At 34.0% G+C, this 23,657-nt stretch overlaps 2 protein-coding genes across 5 annotated transcripts; one reads left to right on the top strand and one right to left on the bottom strand.

The window, feature by feature from the left end:
* Positions 1-145: 145 nt before the first annotated feature.
* LOC108990828 (agamous-like MADS-box protein AGL19) lies at positions 146-6,043 on the bottom strand. 2 transcript variants are annotated; one of them, XM_018964924.2, is made up of 7 exons: positions 5,360-6,043; positions 2,297-2,417; positions 1,563-1,633; positions 1,353-1,452; positions 907-948; positions 753-794; positions 146-543 (listed from the first exon to the last, which is right to left on the bottom strand). In XM_018964924.2, the coding sequence occupies exons 1-7, from the start codon at positions 5,539-5,541 to the stop codon at positions 424-426; spliced, it is 678 nt and encodes a 225-aa protein (XP_018820469.2). In that variant the 5' UTR covers positions 5,542-6,043; the 3' UTR covers positions 146-423. The 2 variants fall into 2 exon arrangements, with proteins under 2 accessions (XP_018820469.2, XP_018820468.2); XM_018964923.2 differs by having other exon boundaries at positions 1,563-1,636; positions 5,360-6,026.
* Positions 6,044-11,372: 5,329 nt separating this feature from the next.
* Positions 11,373-21,672, top strand: LOC108990852 (ubiquitin carboxyl-terminal hydrolase MINDY-1-like). Of its 3 annotated transcripts, none has more exons than XM_018964945.2 (12): positions 11,373-11,666; positions 15,632-15,750; positions 15,834-15,940; positions 16,024-16,111; positions 17,385-18,411; positions 18,536-18,590; positions 18,705-18,786; positions 18,966-19,046; positions 19,529-19,633; positions 19,721-19,770; positions 20,474-20,600; positions 21,175-21,672. In XM_018964945.2, exons 1-12 carry the CDS (start codon positions 11,510-11,512, stop codon positions 21,265-21,267), a joined length of 2,091 nt encoding a protein of 696 aa, XP_018820490.1. In that variant the 5' UTR covers positions 11,373-11,509; the 3' UTR covers positions 21,268-21,672. The 3 variants fall into 3 exon arrangements, with proteins under 3 accessions (XP_018820490.1, XP_035549872.1, XP_018820491.1); XM_035693979.1 differs by having other exon boundaries at positions 11,402-11,666; positions 21,136-21,246; XM_018964946.2 differs by lacking the exon at positions 15,632-15,750 and having other exon boundaries at positions 11,529-11,666; positions 21,175-21,664.
* Positions 21,673-23,657: the final 1,985 nt, after the last annotated feature.

Here is a 23,657-nt window from a genome sequence, read left to right as displayed (position 1 = left end):
ATAATATAGATATTAATGTTGATAGGGTGACAGGTGACTGAGGAAGGATGATAATAAATGATGTATTATTTTGCATCCTTTTAATAGTCCCCACTGTAGGTATGAAGGTACCCTGAATCATAATTTTAATTCAAGGATATGGACAAAAGTAAAATAGTAGCCGGCCTGTTTGAACTTTGTGGTGGGGATCCGAAAGAGATACATGCATATACAGGTTTGGTCATTTCATATATACATACACTCTTGCACAACTAAACAAGCAACACTTAATTATTATTGTTATATGGTACTTAAACTCCTTTTGTCCGACGTTAATTAACACATTTAATTATAATCACAGATCATAACGCCTTTAATTGTTCTATCTCTTGAAGAGAATATATATATATATATATATGGGTAGTGACCACCTTTTTTTTTTAATTATCTTTTGGGGGGTCCTATGAACAAATCCGTTTCCACGTCCAAACTACTTGAGCGGAGAACTTGCTGATTGCTTGACTGGTGGTTTGGGTCATGTACTACTGCAGGCTGCATCCCACACTGCATACCATCATTAATAAATAATGTTAGATTTCGTCATTAGTGGAGATTTTATTCTCAAACACTCGAGGTTAATAAAAAAATTAATTAATTAATTACAATTTTAATCATAGAGAAAGGGTCATTTTTCATGTGTAATTAATTCAAGTACAATGTCTCAGAATATTGCCCATAATATATATAGGAGGAGAAAAATTAATAATTATTACCTTCTGACGTAACTTTGCATTCTCTTCCCGTCGGCATCTCTCCTGATCAATAAAAGGAAATTACACAAACAAACAACATGCATGCATGCTTGCATTATCAGCTATTACCGGAATTATATACAGAACACATGAAACACTAGTTTTATGCCTTTACCTCTTTCCTGAGCTGCTCCACCTGCTCCGTAAATAATTGATTCTGAGTACACAGCCAAGATCATATCAATTGCGTTACAGTACTGTTACTATTTAATTAAAATTAATGTCCTCAGCTATATATATATATATATATATATATATCCCATTAATTTGAGGGAGTAATATAATTGTACTCAGCTACTTATAAGTCGGTGTATAAACACATCACTTATTGACAAACCTAATATCATACCATTTATTGTATACAAATAGCTGATGTGGCATCTCGCGTAAAAACGTATTTATAGTTTTATTTCTTTTATTTTAGATAACTGTAGTGAATTCTATAATAAAATCGGATTGTAAGTAGCAAAATTTATATATAAAAAAAAAATACTAATTAACCTGGAGTTAATATATAATATTGTTCATCATGATATTTTTAGATCAATTGGGTTTACGTACCTTTCTTGCCCTAATTTTACAAAGGCTTCTCTGCAACTGGTTCTCTACCTCTTGCAGCTCATCAACTGAACATAATTCCAAACCTTCTCCAGCGAGTCTTCTACAATATTCAAATTATTTCAATGAATTACTATAAGCATGTAGATTGTAGTACAATATTCAAATTACTTATTTATTGCTAATTCTCAAACTAATTAAGCCTCTAATTACCGTTTGGATACTTCAAGAATCTCGAGTTTCTTTGCCAAGCTAACACTCTCATAATCTTCTTTGATCAAATGCTGCTGCATGTACAACCAAAGACTAGAATTTAATAACCTAATTTTCTTCCCAAGTATTAGCATGCATAATGAAGCTTTCTTTTGATACATGGTGTATATACACTACAAAAAAACTACTTATAATTTGTGGTTAGTTATAATTTCCTGCGAAAATGACTATTTCTTGTTAAAAGTAGTCTGTTTTCGTTACAAATAGTCATTATTGTTGTAAATAATCCATCACAAATATTTATTTTTCTTGTAGTGATATAAAAGGATCATATTTTTAAGAGACCCATCAGAATAGTATTCCTAATCGTAAACCATCATCCGCACATGAAATTGCAATTCAAGAGAAAAAATGCAACCCTTCATATGACAACAGGAAGAAGTTAGAAAAAGAAAAATGAAAAAAAAAAAGTAAAACGTTGCTATATCTGCATAAAAATCCATCAAGTTACAACCTTTCCCATGTCACAATTTAATAAACTGTGGCAGATTTGCTAGTTTGTTAGACTGAATTGGGTGAATCAATGAATAAAGACGAAGTTCATGTACAGTGACAAAAAAATAGGATCAATGATATTATTTGGCAAGTTATATATATATATATATATATATATATTAAATCCAATGCGTTGAAAGCTGCAAAATGATACTCCCATGGTTATGGAATGCCCAAACCTGCAAATTTTCTTGAGATTTGCCGGTGATACTCCCTGCATAGTTATGGAATGATACTCCCATAGAAATTGGATCGTCCACCTTGGTTCTCTTCCGATACCGCTCTATTGTCTTGCTTACACTGAAGCACATTCAGTTCACGAGAAGATTAGAATACATGAGAAAGGATTACCAAAAAAAAAAAATGCATTTGAAGACCTTTCATTGGTACACATGGTTTCTAATTAAGACCTTTCATTATTGCCTTCAACAAAGGGTGATCCATGATCAAATTAGAATTGTGGTGATTTAAAATTTAAGAACCGGTACATTATAGCTGGTCTTAAGAACAAACGGTTTTTAACTTTATATTGACGTGGCTTGATATGGTATGTTAGACTATAAAATTATTTTTATTGTGAAGTAAATCTAACGTATGTATCATATGAAACCATGTCAATTTGTAGATTTATTTTTGTAAAATTTCTTTGTGGCTGTAACACTTTATTTAGTTAAGCAAGTTAGAAATGAGATGAAATATTTAAACATGAAGATTAATTCACGGCCATGCGCTAGGGATTAAGTCAAAACAACTACATGCACGGTAATTAGAATAGAAAGCTAAACTTCTTAATAAAGAATCAAACCGATTATCTCATTTGCACTTTTGACATGATGATAAATGCTCCTTTTCCCACCATCTTAGCATGAATGCTTGATTAGCAACGGAGACCCAAAAAGGAAGCAAATTAAATGAGAAAATATGTCGACAATAAACTATAAGTACTACTTCTCATAAACAAGCAGTACTACCTTATTTGCAGGCTCGATCAAGAATGAAAGTGCATATAAGCATATTTCCCAATCACGATACACAAGAAGTGATTAAAACCACTCTGATCGATCGATAGCCAAAAACATTAAAATATGATAATTTCACACCAATAGGAGTGATTTTGTGATATGAGAACATTAATATATAAATGATGGGTCTGTTTTTGGGTGAATTGACGAAATTATATATGATTGAGAAAATAAAAGAAGAGAAGGTAGAGATCATAACTAATAGATCAAATTGTCCCCAGATTCAAGAAGTCCAATAATGGCAAATTTTTATCGAGATTTATTTCAACTCCTAATTTAATAAGTCTCCAAGTTTAACAACACTCAAATATACATAAAATAACTCTATTCAAAAGTCTTTATATGACCACGCATGAACTTGATATAATTTGATTTAGAAGATAAATTTTAAAATTTAAATCTTATAAATGAGACTATATCATATAGATGCGATGTATAGTATAAATATATTTGAATAACATTTATCATGAATATACATAACTTCTTAATGAGATATATAGCAAATTAATTGGTGATACCCACAACCAACTCCTATGACACTCATAAACGAAGTCTAGACGTTGGACCGATTGACCACTAGCATATATAATTCACGACTTGGCACGTGCAAGTACGACTCCATGAGATAGCAAAAGTGATACCTAAAGCTATACAACCACCCATTTAAATGCAACTCTGCCTCAAAAGAGATGCCTACGGCTAACATCTATCACACTCAACAAAGACATCTAGTTTGACCGATTGGCCACCAACATTAAATAACGTACGTCCGACTCAAGGTTTCCATGCAAGACTGTGGACTTTCCATGCACGATCGACCGTAACATGATAGTGACGTATATATGTGATCTTTGCTCAGTTTCTAGAGATTTTTAGCGGAGCCAATTGCATCAGTTCCCCATTAAAATGCAAATCTAGATCTTCTCTTTATGGTCAAGCGTGCATTTCAATGACAAAAGAATCATGAACTAGTAGTTTGAGATATGAATAGTAAGAAGTTAATTCATGGTTTTTTAGGCTATGTTTGGACGTTAAATTCATGTTAACCTATCTCAAATCGGTCATTATTGAGATTTGTTATCTTTTTAACTTCTCATAATTAAAAAGTTAAACATATCTCAATTTATTTTATACGTTCAAATTCATATCTCAAATTCTCAACCTGCTTCATATATTTAAATACATATCAATATGATTCACAAAATATTACTATTTATATATTAACAGTTCCATAGTAATAATTTAATGATTTCCTACACGTCTCGAGGTTTGAAAGAAATTAATGGTAGAGGGATCGTTCCGTATGTACAGAAGCTTAATTCTCTGAGTTTTGGTTATCTCTATGCGAAATGAAGCAGATTATTAAGATATTTTGCTGACCCTTATCCCCCCAAGGGCCCTAACTGGACAAAAACATAGAACGTAATTGCTAACATTAATTCAAGCTAGAACATTGAACACCAACAGAAGATTAACTTAAACATATGCGTAGAATGTTGCAGAAAGCTGTGGTCGAATACATTCCAAAGATGATGAATTAAAATTTATAAAAGGGATGATAACATGCTAATCACTATACATGATAGTGAAAACAGGGAATAGAACATCTTTTTCAGAAGTCAGAAGTAGTACTCCCACTTCAGAAAAAGAAACTATTTCCCTGTTCCGTCATAACTTAATTCACGCGCGACAAGGGAGTGTTTTATTTTGTGGGTAATTAAGTACAAGGGTAGTGTTTATATTTATACAGCGGAAGATTTCATGAATCGTCGGAAAATAAAGGACTCTTGAAGGGTTACCAAAACGAAGCTGATAATCAAAACGGAGCTAATTTTGCGGTTGCTTAATTTACTTAAGGTTTTTTTAACAGAGCTGATTAGTAGCTCTCTCATCAAGTAATTATAATAAATAATTATCTTTTTCAGGTCCGTCAGTACATGAAGATCTCTGAAGAAGATCATGAAATATCCTTGGACCATGGAATGAGTTAGCTAAAATTTCTGTTTGAAACAGGTAAACCATTGCAGTGAACAAAAACAGCAGACACTAGTGTACCATCTGACTCCAAAAAGATAAAAGAAAGAATACAAACACATCAGACACATTTGATATGTAGAGAGCCTTGGCTCATCAATAGCTCATAATGAACTTCTAGATCCATGGGTTTAGAACGTTAATGATGAAGATGAACGGAAATAAAATAGGGTATGTTTAACATACCCGGAGCTTGAAAACTCATAGAGCTTTTCACTTTGAGAGAAAACTATCAGTGCAACTTCAGCATCGCATAGAACAGATAGCTCAAAGGCCTTCTTAAGCAGCCCATTTCTTCTCTTTGAAAAGGTTACTTGCCTGCTTGCTGCATTTTCTATGCGCTTCATCTGAGTTTTCCCCCTCACCATTTCCGGCACCTCCAGGCCAAGAATTAAAAAGGAAAAAACGAATTCCGGGAAAACCCCAGAAAAGAAAAAGTTGTAGGTTGTATGGAAAACTGAACTGAAACTAATGGACAGTGGATCTAAAATCAAAGATTACAAGCTACTATGTAAGACCCAGATACGGTTTCCAAAAATAGAATAGGGTTGAGGAAATCTAGGCAAGAATAATAGTAAAAAATAAAGAAAAGAACAATAATATCCCAGGAAGATCTCAAAGAGCCAAGAAAGAGGAGAAAATCTCAGAAACCCGGGTCAAAAAATTTCAGAGAAAAAATAACCCACGAGACTGATTGATTGATTTGATTACCATAACTGGCTTTCATTTTGATAAAGATTAACCTGCTACTTGCTAGAACCCTAGAATACTTATAAATAATTAAAGAAAGAAAGACCGATTAGAAAAATGAAAGAACCTAATCTCTTTCTTTTTATGGTAAAACACAAGGGAAGAAAATAATGGAAACCTCCCAAATAAAGAAAAACAGGGATATATATGCCAAAACCTGTGAAAACTTTCTTTTGGAGGCATGGAAATCTTGGTGCCTTTCCCGTATGTTGGCGCAACGTGGACAGAGAACGTCCACTTCTCCATCCGGTGAACATTCCAGATGAATAGAGGCTTGGAGGTGAACGACAGTGAACATTCCTGTCGGTTGCCAGTTAATGCCGGACAAGTTGGGACCCTGAAGTTGCTGGCTAGTTTGGAGCACTTGCTCGTGGCATCCTCATGGAGATAGATAAAAGATCGTGGTTTATCCGTACAAGATCGTGGAAGCCTCCGTACATGGAGATAAAGAAAATAAACCAATCATGAGTTGCCAACTCAGTATGTGTGGGTGATGCTGTGGAGCATCGTCACGTGGCTACCACTCCCATCAATGCCCGTGAAAGTCCTGCAAAACTTTTTTAAAAGAGATAAAATTGTTTAAAAAATAATTTAAAGAACTTGAAAGAAATAATGTTTAGGAAATTAAAATTAACATTTTAGTTTGACGAGAGATGAGATAAATTATGATTAAAAATAAAATTTATGTACTGAAATTTATGAATAATAATAAGATAATTAATTCATTTTCAATCTAAACCATCTCTAAATGAAAAAACAAAGGACAAAGCTAGTAGGCAAAAAGGTGGGCTTCCGGCTGCTAGTACTTTTTTTTTTTTAAATATTTTATATATATTTAATTATCAAATAAAAAATAAAATAAAATATTTGAACGACAAGTTTGAGAGACAAGTATCATTATCCGAAAACAAATTATGCATTCTTGTTATAATTGTTATTCTATTATAGGAAAATGAGAGAGCCACCGCACCATTGGGAGTCACCGCTGGTTCTATTATGTGTTTTTTATATATTTTTTTTACAATTAATTTTATATAGATGTTTTTAATAATTTTAAATATTAAAAAATAAATAAATAAAATTATAATATTATTAAAAAATACTTCCTTAATTATGAAGTAAAAAAAAATTTATTTTTTTATTTTACTTCGTGATTAAAAAAATATTTTTTAATATTTTTTTTACTTCGTGATTAAAGAAGTATTTTTTAATATTTTTTTTATTTCATGATTAAGGAAGTGTTTTTTAATAATATTATAAAATTTTTTTTAAAATATTTAAAATTGTTAAAAACATCTATATAAAAATAATTATAAAAAAAATACATAAAAAAATACACGCTAGAGCCAGCAGTGGCTTCTAGCATGAGCCACCAGCGGTGACTCTAGCATCACTCTTCTATTATATTCTTATCATATTTATAGAATTTAAAGTTTAAATTTTTTTTAAAATTAAATTATATAATTAGTTGGGACAAGCGGCAAGCCCTCCCATTGAACTTTCAACTCTTTATGGGAGAGGAAAATTCCTCTTCACCATTGAGAGTGCTGGGGCCACTTGGAGACTAGTGCTAGTCACTCCACTATCTAGTGCTCAAACGAAATCCTGTCTTTAATAATTTTTTTTACTTATCTTTATTTTCACATCATTTTATAATAAGATATTATATAATTTAAAATTATTTATTATATTTCAATCTATCATTTAATCACACGTCATTTAATTTGATCATCACTCACAACTCCCAAGTCCACTTTTAAGATAAAAGACCACTTTTTATCCTTTCAAAGGTCTTTTATTGGGAAAACACATAAATAAATGAATGAGACATAAACACATCCTCCGAAAATAAGGTCCGATGAAGATTGGAGAATGGCCACCAGCTCAATACGGCAAGCAATAGGACCGCGAGACACGAGTAGTTTCGCTAGTACCGGTGAGTTCTGACCACATTTTGGACACCAGATAATGGCGTGAATGTATTTTGTAGTATAGATACAGTCTAAGGCTTGCGAACTTTATTTTTTATTTTTTTTTGTTAAAAAACCCATTGAACCTAAAATGCTATCTTTTTTCCATCTTATCCCATGGCGTGAATGTGCTCTCGCATTATATAACTGCTGTAATCATAAAGAGATTACACAAAAATAATCGTATAAATTAATATAATTTTGTATAATCAGTTAAGTTTAATTTATAATAAGAGTAACATTAGACAGAAGTTATTATAGCAGTATACACTTTACACTCACTGCATGACTGCTTCTAGTTGATTGTTCACAATACTCACTTTGAGAGATGTGTAGTCTATATGATATCACATCATGTGTGTAAAATTGATGCTCTCAATAGTGACTTCTATTTATATTTATTCTTATAATAAAAATAAATTTATGAATTAACGAATTAGTAATTACATTAAGTTACGTCTGTTTATAGAATTAAAGTATTTCTACTCACATTACTCTGAACCAGCTAAACCCCTGGTCCCCTGGACGACTCGATCATAATAATAAAAGGAAAGGGAAACAAAAAGTATAAAGTAACGCTTGAGATTATTGCCGGATAGAGTGGTGGGGGCCCAGATATTGTGAAAGTATAAAGGCTTTAATTACTTTGGGCCTTTCAGCTTAAATGGCTTTGAGCCTGATTACCCTAATGTCTACTTTTTCTTATGGGAATGGTTGAATACTTGAATATTCCCATGAATATTCCCAAAGCTCCTGAAGATACTTTGTGTAATCCATTTACTCTTTACCCAATGTCCAGCCCATGGACGGAAGTATCGAACATATTGCCACATTGCCCATGTATGGACGGGACTGAATTGAAAAAAATCTCATCCTTATTCAAGTAAAATTTGGATTTCTCGAAGTTCGATATTAAAATAGAAAAGAGATTGACACATAAATTAACTCTGTAACGTTTATAATTGCCTCAACGAATTGTTCACGCAGCATTAAATGTCCAATAAATACTATTGAACTTATTTCATGTGTTTATGAGTAATATTAGGTTTCCGATTAGTAGTGATTGCTAACGTGCCGTCTAGGTAAAACTCAAAATTTTTTTTTTATTTTTCATTTTTTTAATATCTTTAAAAAATTTTAAAAATTATAAAAAAAAATCAATATATTAATAATCATTTTCTTAATCAGTAAGTAAAGAATAAATAAATACATCAGCAGTCAAAATGAAGAGATAAAATGAGAGGATATGCTAATATTATTCTATGTTTATTTCTCTCACTTTCAATTTTAACCTTTATTAACCTAAAATTTGATAAAGAATTTTAGAATATTTCTATATTGCCATTTGGCTATTAAAACGGAGGAAATGCAAGATTAGAGAAATGGGAACACGTCCTGCCCGTGATGCCCTGGCCCCATGCACCTTTTGTGAATAACTCTTGGATACGTGATAACAATGGACATTCTTTGGTGGATGACCAATCATAATAATTATTAATTTGTTAATATTTTGTAATCATAAAAGTATTCATTTTTATGTATCTTGTGTGTTTTTTGGGATCAGGATTATCGTTTTCTTCAGACTTGATGTTCCGTCATATTTTTAGACGTGCCACCATTTTAGTATTTGTATTTTTTATTTCCTCTAAAGTTGAAAATACAAATCTACAATTTTTCAAACTGTAATTCGTTATTTTTCTTGTATATTTTATGTTTTCTGTTATTTCCTTCGTTTTAGGTTAAAAAAACACATAATCTCTTGAATTTTTGTTCATAGAGTGTGTCCTCTACTCCGTTTTAGACAAAATGTGAAATTGCTTAATTCTGTCTTAAGACAAAATGTAGAGTTTATTAAATTTGTCTTAGGACAGAGTGATATCTTTCAGATGGTTTGTCTATAAAGAGTTATAACAATAGATAGACCATGTCAGTCACAAAAAAATTTGCGTATTGGAGAACCTTAAAAATAATAGTTGACTTGTATTATGTATATCTCAAGTTAAAATTATAATGTCCCGTTATGAATAAATTGTGTTTATTCTGCCTTAAAAAAATATATATCATTCAATATAAATATATATTGGCCAATGACTAATACTACCATACCTCTTAGTTTATATAACTCATTTTGTCTATTGATGTGACACCACAAAATAGTTTCCCGTGACTCATTACAAAATTTAAAAAATATATATTTAAAATAAAATGATGCTCGAAAATATAAAAATAATAAAACTTAAACCGTTCATTCCCTCAACCTTTTTATGTTTGTATTTTTAATTTTGTTAGTAAGCCAAGTGGTGTCCTGTCAGTAGGATAAAGTGAGTGATATAAATTGTCCTTGTCATATTAATAAGATAAAATGAATGGTATAAATTATGGGACATAGTAATATTACTCATTGCCCAATATGTATTTATCACCATATATTCAACATAATTAAGGCCTTGTTGTGTAATAAGATATTCTTAGATATTTCATTTTTAAATAATATTCAAATACAAATATTTTTCAATTATTTCATATAATTATTATCTAATAATTATAATTTTTATAAACTTTAAAACAAAATATAAAATAATATAATTATTTCAAATTTTAAAATAAAATTAATATTAAAAATTAATATTCAAGCATTTTTTAACTTTATAACATTAATATTAATCTTTTTTTTTCTCATTTTCTAAAATTCAATAAAATATTTTAACTCAAACTATTTATTTACTATTCACAAACTATTTTAATACCATTTACAAATAATATAAGATATTATAAGTGTTCAAAAGAATCATAAATCTCACGATTAACATTATGACAATAAATATATAACTTGACTTGAAAAAAAAAAATTAATATTACAAACTTTAATTTTATTACCGCGATAATAACCATTAAAAGCATTTGGACAAGGAAAATATTGAAGTCACCGACAATGGATCTCGATTTTTTTTTTGTTACTTAACGAATAAAAAAGTATTTTTTTAATTATATTGTTATTTTTTTAAATATTTAAGGAGACTAAAAAATATATATAAAAAAAAATTACACTTATCGAGATCCATTATCGGAACCCAGAATCAAGAGGCTTAGCATTGCCCCTTTTGATATTGACAATATTAAGATGTATATCCTAAATATATACATCAGTGTAAATAAGTTTATTTTTTGTAAAGTATTTTTTAAACATTATTAATCATTAAAAAAAGATAACATATCAATATCAATTTATTAATAATCACTTTCTTAATTATTAAATATATATATAAGTGGGTTGATCATATTTAAATTTTAACCCTCACTTGAATACAAGAAATTATTTATCTTATTTTATTTTATTATTATAATTTTTATAAATTTTCATATATAATGAATAACATATTTTTCTAAATTTTAAATAATAAATATTTAATTTTTTACTTTTATCCCAATTCATTGTATCTTAACTCACCGTCCCAACACACCGTAGAGTCTCGTCATCTTCCTTTCATATACCGTTCCTACTTACCTCCCCCCCCCCTCTCTCTCTCTCTCTCTCTCTCTGTGTAGACGGTAGACAAAACGGGAAGTTAGAAACCCCGAGTGCGTGAGCACTCCGTCGCTAAAATCTCTGGCGGAAATGGCGTCGCCGTCGCCTTCCCCCGAAGAAGCACAGCAGCGGCAGGAACAGCAAGTGAAGGAGTGCGTGCACAAGACCAAGTTCATTCAATTCTTGGGACGCACCACCCCTATTGTCCTCCAAAACGACAATGGCCCCTGCCCTCTTCTTGCCATTTGTACTTTCATCTGTCTCGCTCCCCCTCTAGTTTTTTTCCGAGTATTTTCTACTTTTTATTTTCTTGGCTGGTTTGGTTCTGTGGAACTGGAGAAAGAATGTTTGGTTTGATTTTAGAGGAAGTCGAGAATTTCGTGGCAATCGTAGGGGAATGGTATGCGCTAGGGGTAGTTAGGTATTGTCCGAATTGGAAAATTTAGATGTAGATTTTCCTCCCGCTTTCCTACAACTTCTTGTCGACTAAACGTGAAAGGAGATGATTGATTGGATACTCAATTAATTTCATACTTGATGGTTTCTTGTTGAATATTCTGCGCCAAGAATCAAGATATATCATTTTAATTATCATGCCTTGATCCACTTTCCGAGTAAAGATCGTGCTATTAGGTTTGTTTTTCATTTTTAGGGTTTCTACTTTCTATTCCCTCGCTTCCGCACACATGTTGATGATTCATTTTTCTTCTTTATTGTCTGCTCAGTAATGAACCTAGAGGAAGAGGACTGAGATTTCGGGACTTCTGTTGGATGTTCTGCTTCCCAGGATGAAGATGGATTCTTGTTGAATATTTTTTTTTGATAAGTCTTGTTGAATATTTTGCGCCAAGATCGAGATTTATCTTTATAATTATCATACCTTGATTCACTTTCCTAGTAAAGATCGTGATATTAGGGTTTTTTTAGGGTTTCTATTCTCTCTTGCTCCCACATACTCATTGTGATGTATTACGATCCCACATTGACTAAGTATGAGATTAGTTGATGGTTTATATGCCCCTAGGCACCCTTCCCTTGTAAGCTAGTTTTTAAGGGTGAGTTTTACCTAGTGGGTTCATAACAAATGGTATCAGAGTCACCCCACATCTAAGGTCATGTTGCGACGGTTGCAATCGTGCGGCACGGGGGTGATGCCAGCATGACAGTGTTCGCCCGGAGTTAGGAAAAAGACCTAGCGCACAGCCAGCCCGTGTGAGCGCTGGGACCGCTGTGGACGTCGGTTGCGGAGCGTGGTGGTTGTTACGATCCCACATTGGCTAAGTATGAGATTAGTTGATGGTTTATAAGCCCTAAGCACCCTTCCCTTGTAAGCTAGTTTTCAAGGGTGAGTTTTACCTAGTGGGTTCATAACATGATGTTTCATTTTTCTTCTTTATTGTCCATTAGGTTGCTAAGTAAATTAAGGTCCCATTTGGATGTTGAGCTGAGTTGAGATGAGATGAGATGAGTTGAGTTCTATATGAATAGTTGTGAGTTAAGATTGTGGAATGAGTTTTGTGGGACCCACCTAAGATGAGTTTAGATGTGTTTGGATGTTAAGATGAGTTTAGATATATTTATGAGAAGTTGAAAAAGGTTGTGAGTCCCGCGTGTAAAGAGGTGTTGAGTTAAAAAATGTTGTAGGTTTAATGTGTAAAGAGGTTTTGAATTGAGTGATGCTTAGTGATTTAAGAGTTGAATGTTTGGATGTTAGATTCAGTTTAAAATTAGACTGAACTGAGTTAATCTCAGTACGTTTCAACATCCAAATGGGACCTAAATTAACAAAAGATGACTGAAATATTGAGTCTTCTGTTAGATGTTCCGCTTTCCAGAAAAGTTAAAAATTACCATACATTAGTCCATTAGTTGTATTAGGTATTGTTAGAGGTGAGGTGTCTTCCGTTGGGGGCGTCCTTCAAGGCTAAGAATATTTGGGATGGGGTGGTTGAAAAGATTGAGAAAATATTGGTCAAAACGTGGTAGAATTACTCTTATCAAAAGTACTATTTCCAACCTTCTGACTTATTATCTTTCTTCATTCTCATTGCCTATAGGAGTGGAAAACCCGGTTGAGAAGTTATTTTGTGCATTTTTGTGGGGTGGAGTGGGAGAGGAGAATAAATTTCATCTTGTGAGCTGGAATATTGCAAATGGAGGTTTGGGGGTTCGAAAGTTGAATAGTTTTTTATTTTTTATTTTATTTTTTATTTTTATCAATGAAAAGGATTAATAAGAGATGAAAGTTGAGTAGTTTTAATAAGGCTCTATTGGGGAAGTGGTTGTGGAGGAATCAATTGGAAGAGGAATTGTTATGAGGGGGGTTATTGATCGGAAATATGCAGGTGATTGGGGGGTTGGTGTTCTAAGGAAGTTAGGGGGACTTATGGTGTGAGCCTTTGGAAATTCATTAGGAAGGGGTGGGAGGATTTCGTTAAACATATTAATTTTGTTGTTGGAGAGGGTTCAAGGATCCGTTTTTGGTTTGATGTTTGGTGTGGTGAGCATGCTCTTTTTAGAGTGTTCCCGGCTATTTTTCGCATGGTAGCTAATCAGCGTGCATCCGTTTCAGATTTGTTGATCCGTTCTAATAGAGCCTTGCAGTGGGATGTTTGTTTTATTAGAGCTGTTTAGGATTGGGAACTTGGTGAGGATGCGGATTTTTTCAGCTTCTTGTATTCTCTGGGTATTGGAGGTAATGAGAGGGACATAATGTTATGGAAGCATACGGGGAGTAAAAAGTTTTCAGTTTGGTCATATTATAAAGCGTTGACTGTCCAGCATTGCACTTATTTTCCTTGGAAGTGTATTTGGAGGTCTCACGTGCCGTCCAAAGTCATTTTTTTTTATATGGACAATATCACTTGGGAAAATTTTGACGATCGATAATTTGAGGAAGTGTGGCTTGGTTGTTATGGAATGGTGTTTCATGTGTAAGAAACATGGTGAATCAGTGGATCATTTACTTCTACACTATGAGGTGGCTAAGGCTTTGTGGGATGGCCTTTTTTGCAGAGCTAGGCTGGCCTGGGTAATGCCTATGAAAGTAGTGGATTTACTTGCGTGTTGGAATGGGCTTCATAGCTGTCCTCAAGTGGCTGCTGTGTGGAAGATGGTTCCTTTGTGTCTTATGTGGTGTATTTGGTGGAAAAGGAATGAGTGGTGCTTTAATAATGAGCGTACTGTAGAGGAAATCTGGAAATTTTTTGTGTATTCTTTACTTCAATGGTTTTCCGCCATTGTGCTTAATGGAGGGTCTGCTAGTGAATTTTTGTTTTTGTTTTTTGTTTCTAGAATGTTATTAGGTGTTTATTTTGTATACTTCCTGTGTACATAGGAACCCTATTGGCTTTTTCTTCTCTCTGTGACTCTCATTTCTACTATTTTCCTTCTCCGGTAATCTGTAAGTTTGATGGGAAAAATTGGCAAAATAAATGAAATTGAATCTCTTGGTGATAGTTTATTTTTTTTATTTATGTTTGGTCTCATAGTTATCTGAATTCTGTGTGATTCTATCATCTCATTAGCATCCTCTAAGGTATTAATCATTAATAGTTTTATAATTTTTATTTCAGGAAAAAAATTGGTGGAAGTAATGTTCATTGAAGTTAAACTGCTCTTTTTGTATTCAATAAAATTATTATTAAAGATCTTCAGTTTTCAATATTTAGCATCTTTGCTTCTTGCACCACTCCGTTTTGCTCATTTTCCTTTTCCCAATTTATTTATTTATCCGAGGGAGTAATAGGAGCTGACTTGGAGTTGAAACCATCTATTTTACCATTTGAGAAATCTGAATTGATAGAACCCTTGAGCTCTAAACTTTCTAAAACTTTCCTTCCCCCTTCCTCCCCCCTTTTTTAATTTTTTTTGGTTTCTTGGAAACTGTACAAGGGCCAATGAAATTCCATAATTGTATAATTTTCTGTCAAAACGTTGAGGCGAAAATTCAAAATGTGATTTTCTCCATTATCACCTAATGCTGTTTCAGTCTGAATTTGGATTTGAAATAATTTGCTAGTGTTAGTCAACGGTTCTGTTTTTATGGAAAGTTGATTGGGAATAATCTTTCCACGTGATGCTTGTCCAAATGATATTATTTTTTCATGTAATTTAAAAACCTACTGTACTTAATTGTTGCGCTTATCTTCTTGGGTCTTTCTTGTTAGTATTTACCGCCAAGTAGGTGGTTTACTCTCAGGGTTGCTGCAGGTAATGTTCTTTTGCTAAGGAATAACTTGAATTTGAGTCCGGATACTGTGGAAGTATCACAGGAAAAATTGCTTTCATTAGTTGCGGAAAGATTAATTGATTCCAACAGTAATTTCAATGTAAGATCACTATCTCTTTGTCACTAATAAGCCAGCAATTTGCTGGTGTACCTAAATGAACTGTTTTTCTTCTTATGTTGCAGAATAAGGATGCAGGCTATGTTGAAAATCAACAACAGAACATTGCTGATGCAATCGATCTGCTTCCTCGACTTGCAACTGGCATTGATGTGAACCTAAAATTTAGGAGGTTTGAAGCTTTTTATTCTTTTGTAGATCATTTTGTTGTTGTTTTCCTTACAGTCTTGACCATATGTTCTGTAATACCTGCAGAATAGATGATTTTGAGTTTACTCCGGAGTGTGCCATTTTTGATCTACTGGATATTCCACTATATCATGGCTGGATAGTTGATCCACAGGTTTGCACCTTTCTGGCGTCATACATACTATTTCATACTATTTAGCATGGTTTCTACAGAGACTAGTTCGGGTTGCTCTTATGATGGAATAATACTGATGTTTACTCTACCCTTATAAAAAATAAAAAAATACTGATGTTTCTTCTACTCAATGGGTTTGATGATTTGCAATAGGATTCCTACAATTTTGCATGCCCTATATATCTAGTTTGTCCTTCTACAGAATATTTAACTTGCAAACCTCTCATTGGTCATTTTTTGTGCTCTTATCAAGAATTTGGATGGTCATGCTTTACCTTAATGTTTTCTGTTGTCATCTATCTATTGGTTCTCTCTCTCTCTCTTTGATAAGTAATTGAGAAGTTTATTGAAGAACTCAAAAGACAATAGTGTAATGCCCCAAGGGAAAGCCCGAGCTACTACTTCAAAAAGACTAATCAATGGCACAATTGGAGCCTCGTTGGAACCATTATGAGGAGCAAGAACTTCTCCATCCCAAGCAATGTGGGATCTCATACACCACCTACACACATCTGTCAGTACTCAGTACTGGGTATCACACAAAGCCCAACTACACAAGATGTATACAAGAGAAAATCTATCTAGTGGTTCTCATAGGTTTCATCAATCCCTGGTGTTTAATGGTCTCGTGAACATAACCTTTTGCCTTCTATCAGAATAGATTGGGTCCTTTGTCCAATGGTGGATCTTCTAACATGTTGAAAAGAACAGTTTGGTAGTCATCAATCTGCATTGTGTGGAACCTGAACTCACCATGCTTATGTGGTGATTTCCCTAACCTTCCTTAAAGTAGGTGTTTTGCCTATGTATACCCCCAGTGTACTTGGGTTTCTTCCCTAGCTCTTTTTCGATGGAAGTGGTATTGTTAATTGTAAAAAACAATGTGTATTGGAGAAAGAGAGAAATGAACTCAGTTTCAAAGATTATGAGAAGTTGATGTTAGACCTCAAGACATTCTTTCTCAAAACCCTGTGTCATTGGATAGCGGCCGAGAATGGTGCTGCCTTTTCTATTTATACTTTTCAAGATCTCCTAGATCTTTTTCCTTTTTCTAGTTAGGTATTTCTCATCTCATCTCATCATTACAACTTTCCCAAACTCCCAGCAAAATATAATAAACAATTCAACTTTCTCAAATCCCAAAACAATAATAATATTTAAAAATAATATTTTAAACTTTCATCTAAAACTAAAAATTCTCATCTCACTCCCCAAACCTACCTGATCCAAAAAAAGCTTCCATATTTTTCAGGATAGTGATACTGCTATTGCTATTGGGTCAAAGTCCTACAATGCACTCACAGGAGAGCTTGTAGCCCTTGAAACGCACAATATGGAGGCAATATCTAAGATCAACCTTGAAGAAGATTGCGTTGATTTTGCTGCTGCAACAACTGCAACTTTAGGAGTTCCTTCTCCATGCCTTTCAAAAGCTACATCTTTTGATGATTCTCCGTGTCCGGTCACTGATCACCAGAAAGCGAGAAAAGGAGACCTTGAAGAGGAAGCAGAGATTTTGAGAGCATTGAAGCAGACTGAGGCTGAAATGCCAACTTCAGTGGGTGATAGTCTTCTAGACAATATTAATGGAGGGACTCAAACTGTCAGGTCATATGAAAGTGTGCGCCTCAAGGATGTTATGCCTGTAGATGAATTGGAGAAGTGTGTTGGCGTTGAAGACAACAATTTCCCTAAACTGGAACTGTCTGCATTTGATGACTGCAATGCCAGAAGCAATGGCAATGATCTTATTTCTGTACAAAATAATACAAGGCAAGCAGCTACTTCATCCTTAAAGACTGATGTGGGAGTCCACCTTGATCGGTCAGCTTTTGTGGAATCTGAAGAAAGTACCCTCCACATTGATGTGTTCGAGAATAATGGTGTTGACACGATGCTCCAAAGTGGAACTGCTTCCCTTTCTAGAGGGCGTGAAGTTAGGAAGCAATCCACTTTTACAACCAATGTTCATGCCTCTGCAGATAAACTAGGTGGTGGTGGCGCAGAAGAATTATCACGCCTATCTTCACTAAGTGCCAATTCAGATTTACCTATTGGCAGAATTCAGCACATTGATGCTGCCCAAGTTTTGAATTCAAGTGTTGATGGCAGTGAGCCCATATATGAAGGAGAGGAATGTATATTGGAATCAAGAAATGCAGTTCTTGAGGACCGGGAGCCTGTGTATGAAGGTGAGATGGTTCTTGCGAAACAAGCTGACAAAAGCACCATAGATGACTGCAGTCCGAGGTCCAAAGATGAAATCACTCCACAACAAGGTCAGTGATGTATCAAAGAAGTTGATATGTGATGTGTGTGAAATGTCTATTTCTATCAATGTCCAGTTAATATGATCTTGAATTTATATAAACGAAAGACTCTTTTGCTTTTGATTGGCTTTAGGTGAGCTTATCAGGAGTTTTTTGAAAAACAATGCTAGTCAGTTGACCATTCATGGGTATGTTGATTTACTGTTTTGCCATATAACTCCTAGTTTCTTTTTTAATCCATGGGTTTTGCTATGTTGGATACCACAAAGTTCACTACATGATTCTTGTTTATGCTTTTGCAGCCTTTTCTGCTTACGCGATGGTCTTAAAGAACGTGAACTTTGTGTTTTTTTCCGTAATAATCACTTCAGTGCCATGTTTAAGGTCAGTAAGAGCCTTGCGGCTCTTCTTTTAGAAGGGTTCAGTAATTATGCTTTTGAACTTCTGGTTGCATTTTTTAATGCTGAAAATTTAAAGAAAACATGTGTAGTTTTATAAGCTTTAGGTTTGACAGCTCCTGAACGTCAAAACTTAGATGCTACCCAAATCTCTTCTCATTGCAGCTTGATGGAGAACTTTATCTTCTAGCTACAGACCAAGGTTACATAAATCAGCCTGATTTGGTGTGGGAAAAACTAAACGAGGTAAACTGCTTACTCTGTGATCTTTTTCTGGCTCAGTGGGCCACATTATGAATTATTGTCAAGTTTTCAACGTTTAGTAATTACTTTAATCCTCGTCAAAACCTGATTGATGTGCTGATTCTTGAGTAATACTTTCTTTATAGAGTCACAATGTGTTGTAATTTCATCTTTAGTAGATTTTTTTTTTTCCTTTCTTTTTTTCTTGAAATGGGTTTAATGCAGGGCTATGCTTCTTTCCAGGGTTGGAAGGTGCCATAGTTATGTATTATGTAAATCTTTTCATGTAAGTTTTTCGGAGTGCCATGCAAAGACTGGAGAAGCTTTTGAAATCCAATATGTGCGATTTGTTTTCTTTTTGGATTCTAAATGGGGAAGATGCTTGCAAAATGATTACCAAATGGTGTCTTCAATATTAGGACAGTTTGATGTTATATTGAATTTTGATGTCCTAATTATAATTCTTCCCATGCTTTTCATTTCAGGTCAATGGGGATACCTTGTTCATGACGGGTAATTTTAAGGAATTTAACGTAGAAAGTTGTTCAAATGACACTTGGGATGAACATAATGCTATGACCAGCACTGCTGTATGTATTTCTGTTTTCTGGACCTACATGATTTGTGAGCTTGACAGCAGTTCTGTCCATGATACTAATTTGAATTCAATACGTCAGGACTTTCTTGCCACCATCAATAGCTCTGCACAAGCGGATTTGGATGTTAGGTAATTATCTTGACTTTGTTACTGGTGCATACTTGATTATTTATTTCTTGCTTGAAAACAGATGAGACCCATGACCTCTAGATCCATTCATTTTTTGATGAGTGATAAGACTTCTTTAAAAGGCGCAATCTTAGTTATACTGGTAGTATACAAGAAATAAACTTATGTAGGAGAAAAAGATACAAGAAAATCATAAAACTCAGGTTTGGGAGATTAGATGAGGATTTTGTATTTTGTTTTAGTGTTTAAAATAGTGTTTTAGTATTATTATTGTTTTGGGATTTAAAAAAGTTGAATTGAGATTTGAAAAAGTTGAATTGTTTATTATATTTTGTATGGAGATTTGAAAATGTGTAATGATGAGATGAGAAGAGATGGGAATTTTGTGTCTCATCCCTCCCCCCAAACCTGCCTGCCATTCGTATTTGGATCAGTCTGTGGCTTTATGACTTGTGCAATATTTTTGTTAATTATTGTTTCAGTATGAGATAATTAAATGCCTGATATAATTGAATGTAATACTTATAAAAAAAAATAATTGAATATAATCAGAAAAATGTGAAAATCAATCTTGTTTTACTTTCTAGACATTAAAGTTCAGAATTGTTTCATTCTTTTTTATTCTTTCCTTTAGTACCTTTGAGTATAGCTTGCTGGTGGAGTTGCAATTTGTAGTTAAAATATTTATACTTTGTTATGGCAGTTCTGATCTGCAATTGGCAATTGCTCTGCAACAACAAGAGTTTGAGCAACAACCACAACCACAACGACAAAATTTGCAGCAACCATCCGTTAGTGGTGGAAGTTCAAGGCTGATCACCGGTCCCCAGGTAGAGTTTGTTTAATCTTTGGATGATTATATCTTCCTGAATTTGTTTAATGGGACTTCTTATTCTTCTGATACCTCATATAAATGCAGTGGGGAAATATTTTTTGAAGATGTTCTAGAAAAATTCATTTTGATATAAAGTCTTGTATTTTCTTTTGCTGAATAAACATTTTAGGGAAATCCTATTTATAATTTTTTAACTGTCATCTTTTTATTATCCCGCAATGTGGGATTGAGAAATTTTTTATTTATTTGCCAATCATTTGATATGATGTCAGGAGATAGTGAAAGGATAGTCATAACCCATGCATTTTCTTTCAGCTGTTAATCTTTTCTATGAGATTAGGTTCTCTTATTCAGTTGAGCATTTGAGATTAGGTTTTCTTTCGAAATTTTACATCATTTCGCATAAAAATGGTATGTTTCTGCCGTAGTATCTTTCATTTTAATTTTTGTTCGCTTTGACTATACTCTACAATCAACCAGAGCGTGACTTCTAGTCCTCTTCAATGATTTTATTACCTCATGATTGCAAGGAAAATATATGGATTTCTTGAACGAATGGCATTTGGCAGGTGCCAAGAAACAATGGCCGTGGCCGGAATCCGTACTCGTCTTCGTCCCCCAAGCCTGAAGCAAAATCAAAAGAGAAGTGTACGGTGATGTGAAATATGCAGTTTGCTGTAAATGGTGTGTGGGTCCCTTTGTATTCAATGGTATTACTCGAACCTTATTTACCATACACATGGTTTTAGACAAAGTTTTGTGCTGTAAATAGTGCATGGCCCACCAATCTTAACCCCCTTTTTTTTCCCTTTTTCCCTTTTTGTTTTTTGTTAATCCTGAAATAATAGCCTCTTCTCTCGACCACCTCGAAGAAGATTGAAGATAATGGTAGGTAGGTCCTTTTTGTGATAGCCTTTGTTGTTGGAGATATTTGTGTTGGGTGGAATGGTAATGGTATGGAGGAGGACCACTTTAGGCCACGTTGAACCCCACAAGTTTGTCTGTATAAAACCTTTTGTATAATTGGTGTTTCCATTCAAATATAATGTTTATACTGTATATTGATTTCAAACTGAGGAAATCTATTCATAGTCTGGTCTACTGATCACACGCCACACGAAAACTATGTGGCAAACTGGGTCCACCTTCTTCCTCCGGTCCATCTCGACTCTCCCTCCCTGAAAATAGATTTTCCTCTCGACCACTCACACAGAAATCAAATGACTCTCGATGGTTGTCCAGACAGCAACGGCGAGTGGAACCCAATTGGAGAAAGAGAAAACTCATCTCTCAATAGCCTAAGCAAGCAATATTAGAGGAATCAAGTATGGATGTAAAGGCTTCTCTGCTATAGACGGTTTAGAAACCCATAGCCTCATCAAGACTAAACGCTCTCCTTTTTCTCCTAGTACTCATCTGTGCAAAAATCCAATTAGACAAATTGACAGAGAGAAACACATGAAGAGCAATCAGATAAACGATTTATCAAAGAAAACTAAAGAAAAGAACAAAGAGAGACGCTCTAGAGAAGATGAAATGTCTACAGTTAAACGATTTAATTAATTATTAGTGTTTCTCTTTAAACGCACGTTTAACTTTACAAAAAAAAAAAAAATCCACATCTCGCCTTGTGTAGTGTATGTGAAAAATTAAGCAGATGTGTAGAAGACCTCTTTCAAAATATCATCTGTTTTACCTTTTTTTTTTTTTAAAGAGGTTTTATGCTACTAGTTCAAATCTCCGTTGGTTCACTTAGGCCTCGTTTGGTTACTTGATTTCACTCAACTCAATATCTAAGCATATTTAAATTTATCTTAGATGATTTTACATAATTCATCTATTATGCATAAAGACTAAAGAGTTTAACTCAGGTGCCCTCCCTTGAAGCAACAGTCCCTTTCCCTCGTGACCAGCCAGTCCTTTTTTAGGCCGTGGCCAGCCCACTCTCTCTCTCTCTCTCTCCGTCTAATGCGAACAATCTTGTTTTGCCACATGTCGGAATCCAGTTTGTCTGTCAATTAAAAAGCCTTGGTCTACCAGCCGCTTATAGTTATCCACCTAATCAACATTTGTTTCATGTAGGTAGGACCTACGACCAGGAACCAAAAGGACGGTCTAGATCCTGGCACGTCATATACGTATGACTCAGCACCAGCGACAACCAGCCCACCATTATTGTCGTTGTATTTTCTGAAGTTGTATTTTGTCTTTGCAGTATTATCCATCGCAATAAGTATAATGAATTAGACGAATGTGCTTAAAGAAAAAGAAAAAGAAAAATTCGTGTCGTTGTCAAATTGATTGATTCAAAATCACACATATTAATTATTCAGTGTTGTAAAATATATAGGTATTATAAAGAATTCGTGGGAATAGAATAATAATTATAAGAAAAACCTGTTTTGTGGAGTAAGAGAAAGACAAGGTGAGGAGGATTGTAGGGCCCGGTGAGAGCGTGGACTCTGGATCATATGATGACTCATCTCCAAGTTTCTCGTGGTGGGAGTGTGGGACCATTCTCTTGTTTTTAGGGGGGCTGAGAAAACGACAAAGCGACAGCTGTGAGGTTGACCCCGCTGTGGGCTTGGAGAGCACGCCGTTGGCTTTTTAATCACCGGAAACCCACCCCTCTCTCTCTCTCTCTCTCTCTCGTGTACATATAAGTGCATGCTTTTTTGCTTTTGCATGTGCTTGTTTTTGGCTTCTTCCTACAGTAATATTTGGTGCCAAAGGCCGAATCGGAAGGAAAATAAGAAAAAGAAAAAGAACAAAACCAAAAAATAAAAATAAAAAAATGCTTAAATTGCCTGTATGTAGACATTTGATCATCGACATGACAAGGGGGTCCAAATTTATTTTAATTTTTACTGTAATAGATTAGACTGGAATTAGATTAGTAAAGCTGACACGTTATTAACGGATTATTTAAGAATATCCCAAAAATCTTATCGGGTCACATTTTCTTTTTTTCTTACAACACACTCCATGTCGAGATTTTATATATATATATATATATATATAAACCTAGCTAGCTAGACTGAGCTTTCATTAG

This window comes from Juglans regia, chromosome 9, assembly GCF_001411555.2.
Source record: "Juglans regia cultivar Chandler chromosome 9, Walnut 2.0, whole genome shotgun sequence".
NCBI classification, from domain to species: Eukaryota; Viridiplantae; Streptophyta; class Magnoliopsida; order Fagales; family Juglandaceae; genus Juglans; species Juglans regia.
Note: the sequence above shows the minus strand (reverse complement) of the source record. Positions and strands in the feature narration are given on the sequence as shown.

What these genes read in the sequence shown, in the direction of transcription:
- LOC108990828 (XM_018964923.2), bottom strand. Translation starts at nt 5,541, where the DNA reads ATGGTGAGGGGGAAAACTCAGATGAAGCGCATAGAAAATGCAGCAAGC. An exon ending in TATGAGTTTTCAAGCTCCGG is followed by an intron (nt 2,418 to 5,359) that starts GTATGTTAAACA and finishes AATGTGCTTCAG; the next exon opens with TGTAAGCAAGACAATAGAGC. An exon ending in ATGCAAAGTTACGTCAGAAG is followed by an intron (nt 544 to 752) that starts GTAATAATTATT and finishes GATGGTATGCAG; the next exon opens with TGTGGGATGCAGCCTGCAGT.
- LOC108990852 (XM_018964945.2), top strand. Translation starts at nt 11,510, where the DNA reads ATGGCGTCGCCGTCGCCTTCCCCCGAAGAAGCACAGCAGCGGCAGGAA. An exon ending in GCTGGATAGTTGATCCACAG is followed by an intron (nt 16,112 to 17,384) that starts GTTTGCACCTTT and finishes CATATTTTTCAG; the next exon opens with GATAGTGATACTGCTATTGC. An exon ending in AGTCAGTTGACCATTCATGG is followed by an intron (nt 18,591 to 18,704) that starts GTATGTTGATTT and finishes ATGCTTTTGCAG; the next exon opens with CCTTTTCTGCTTACGCGATG.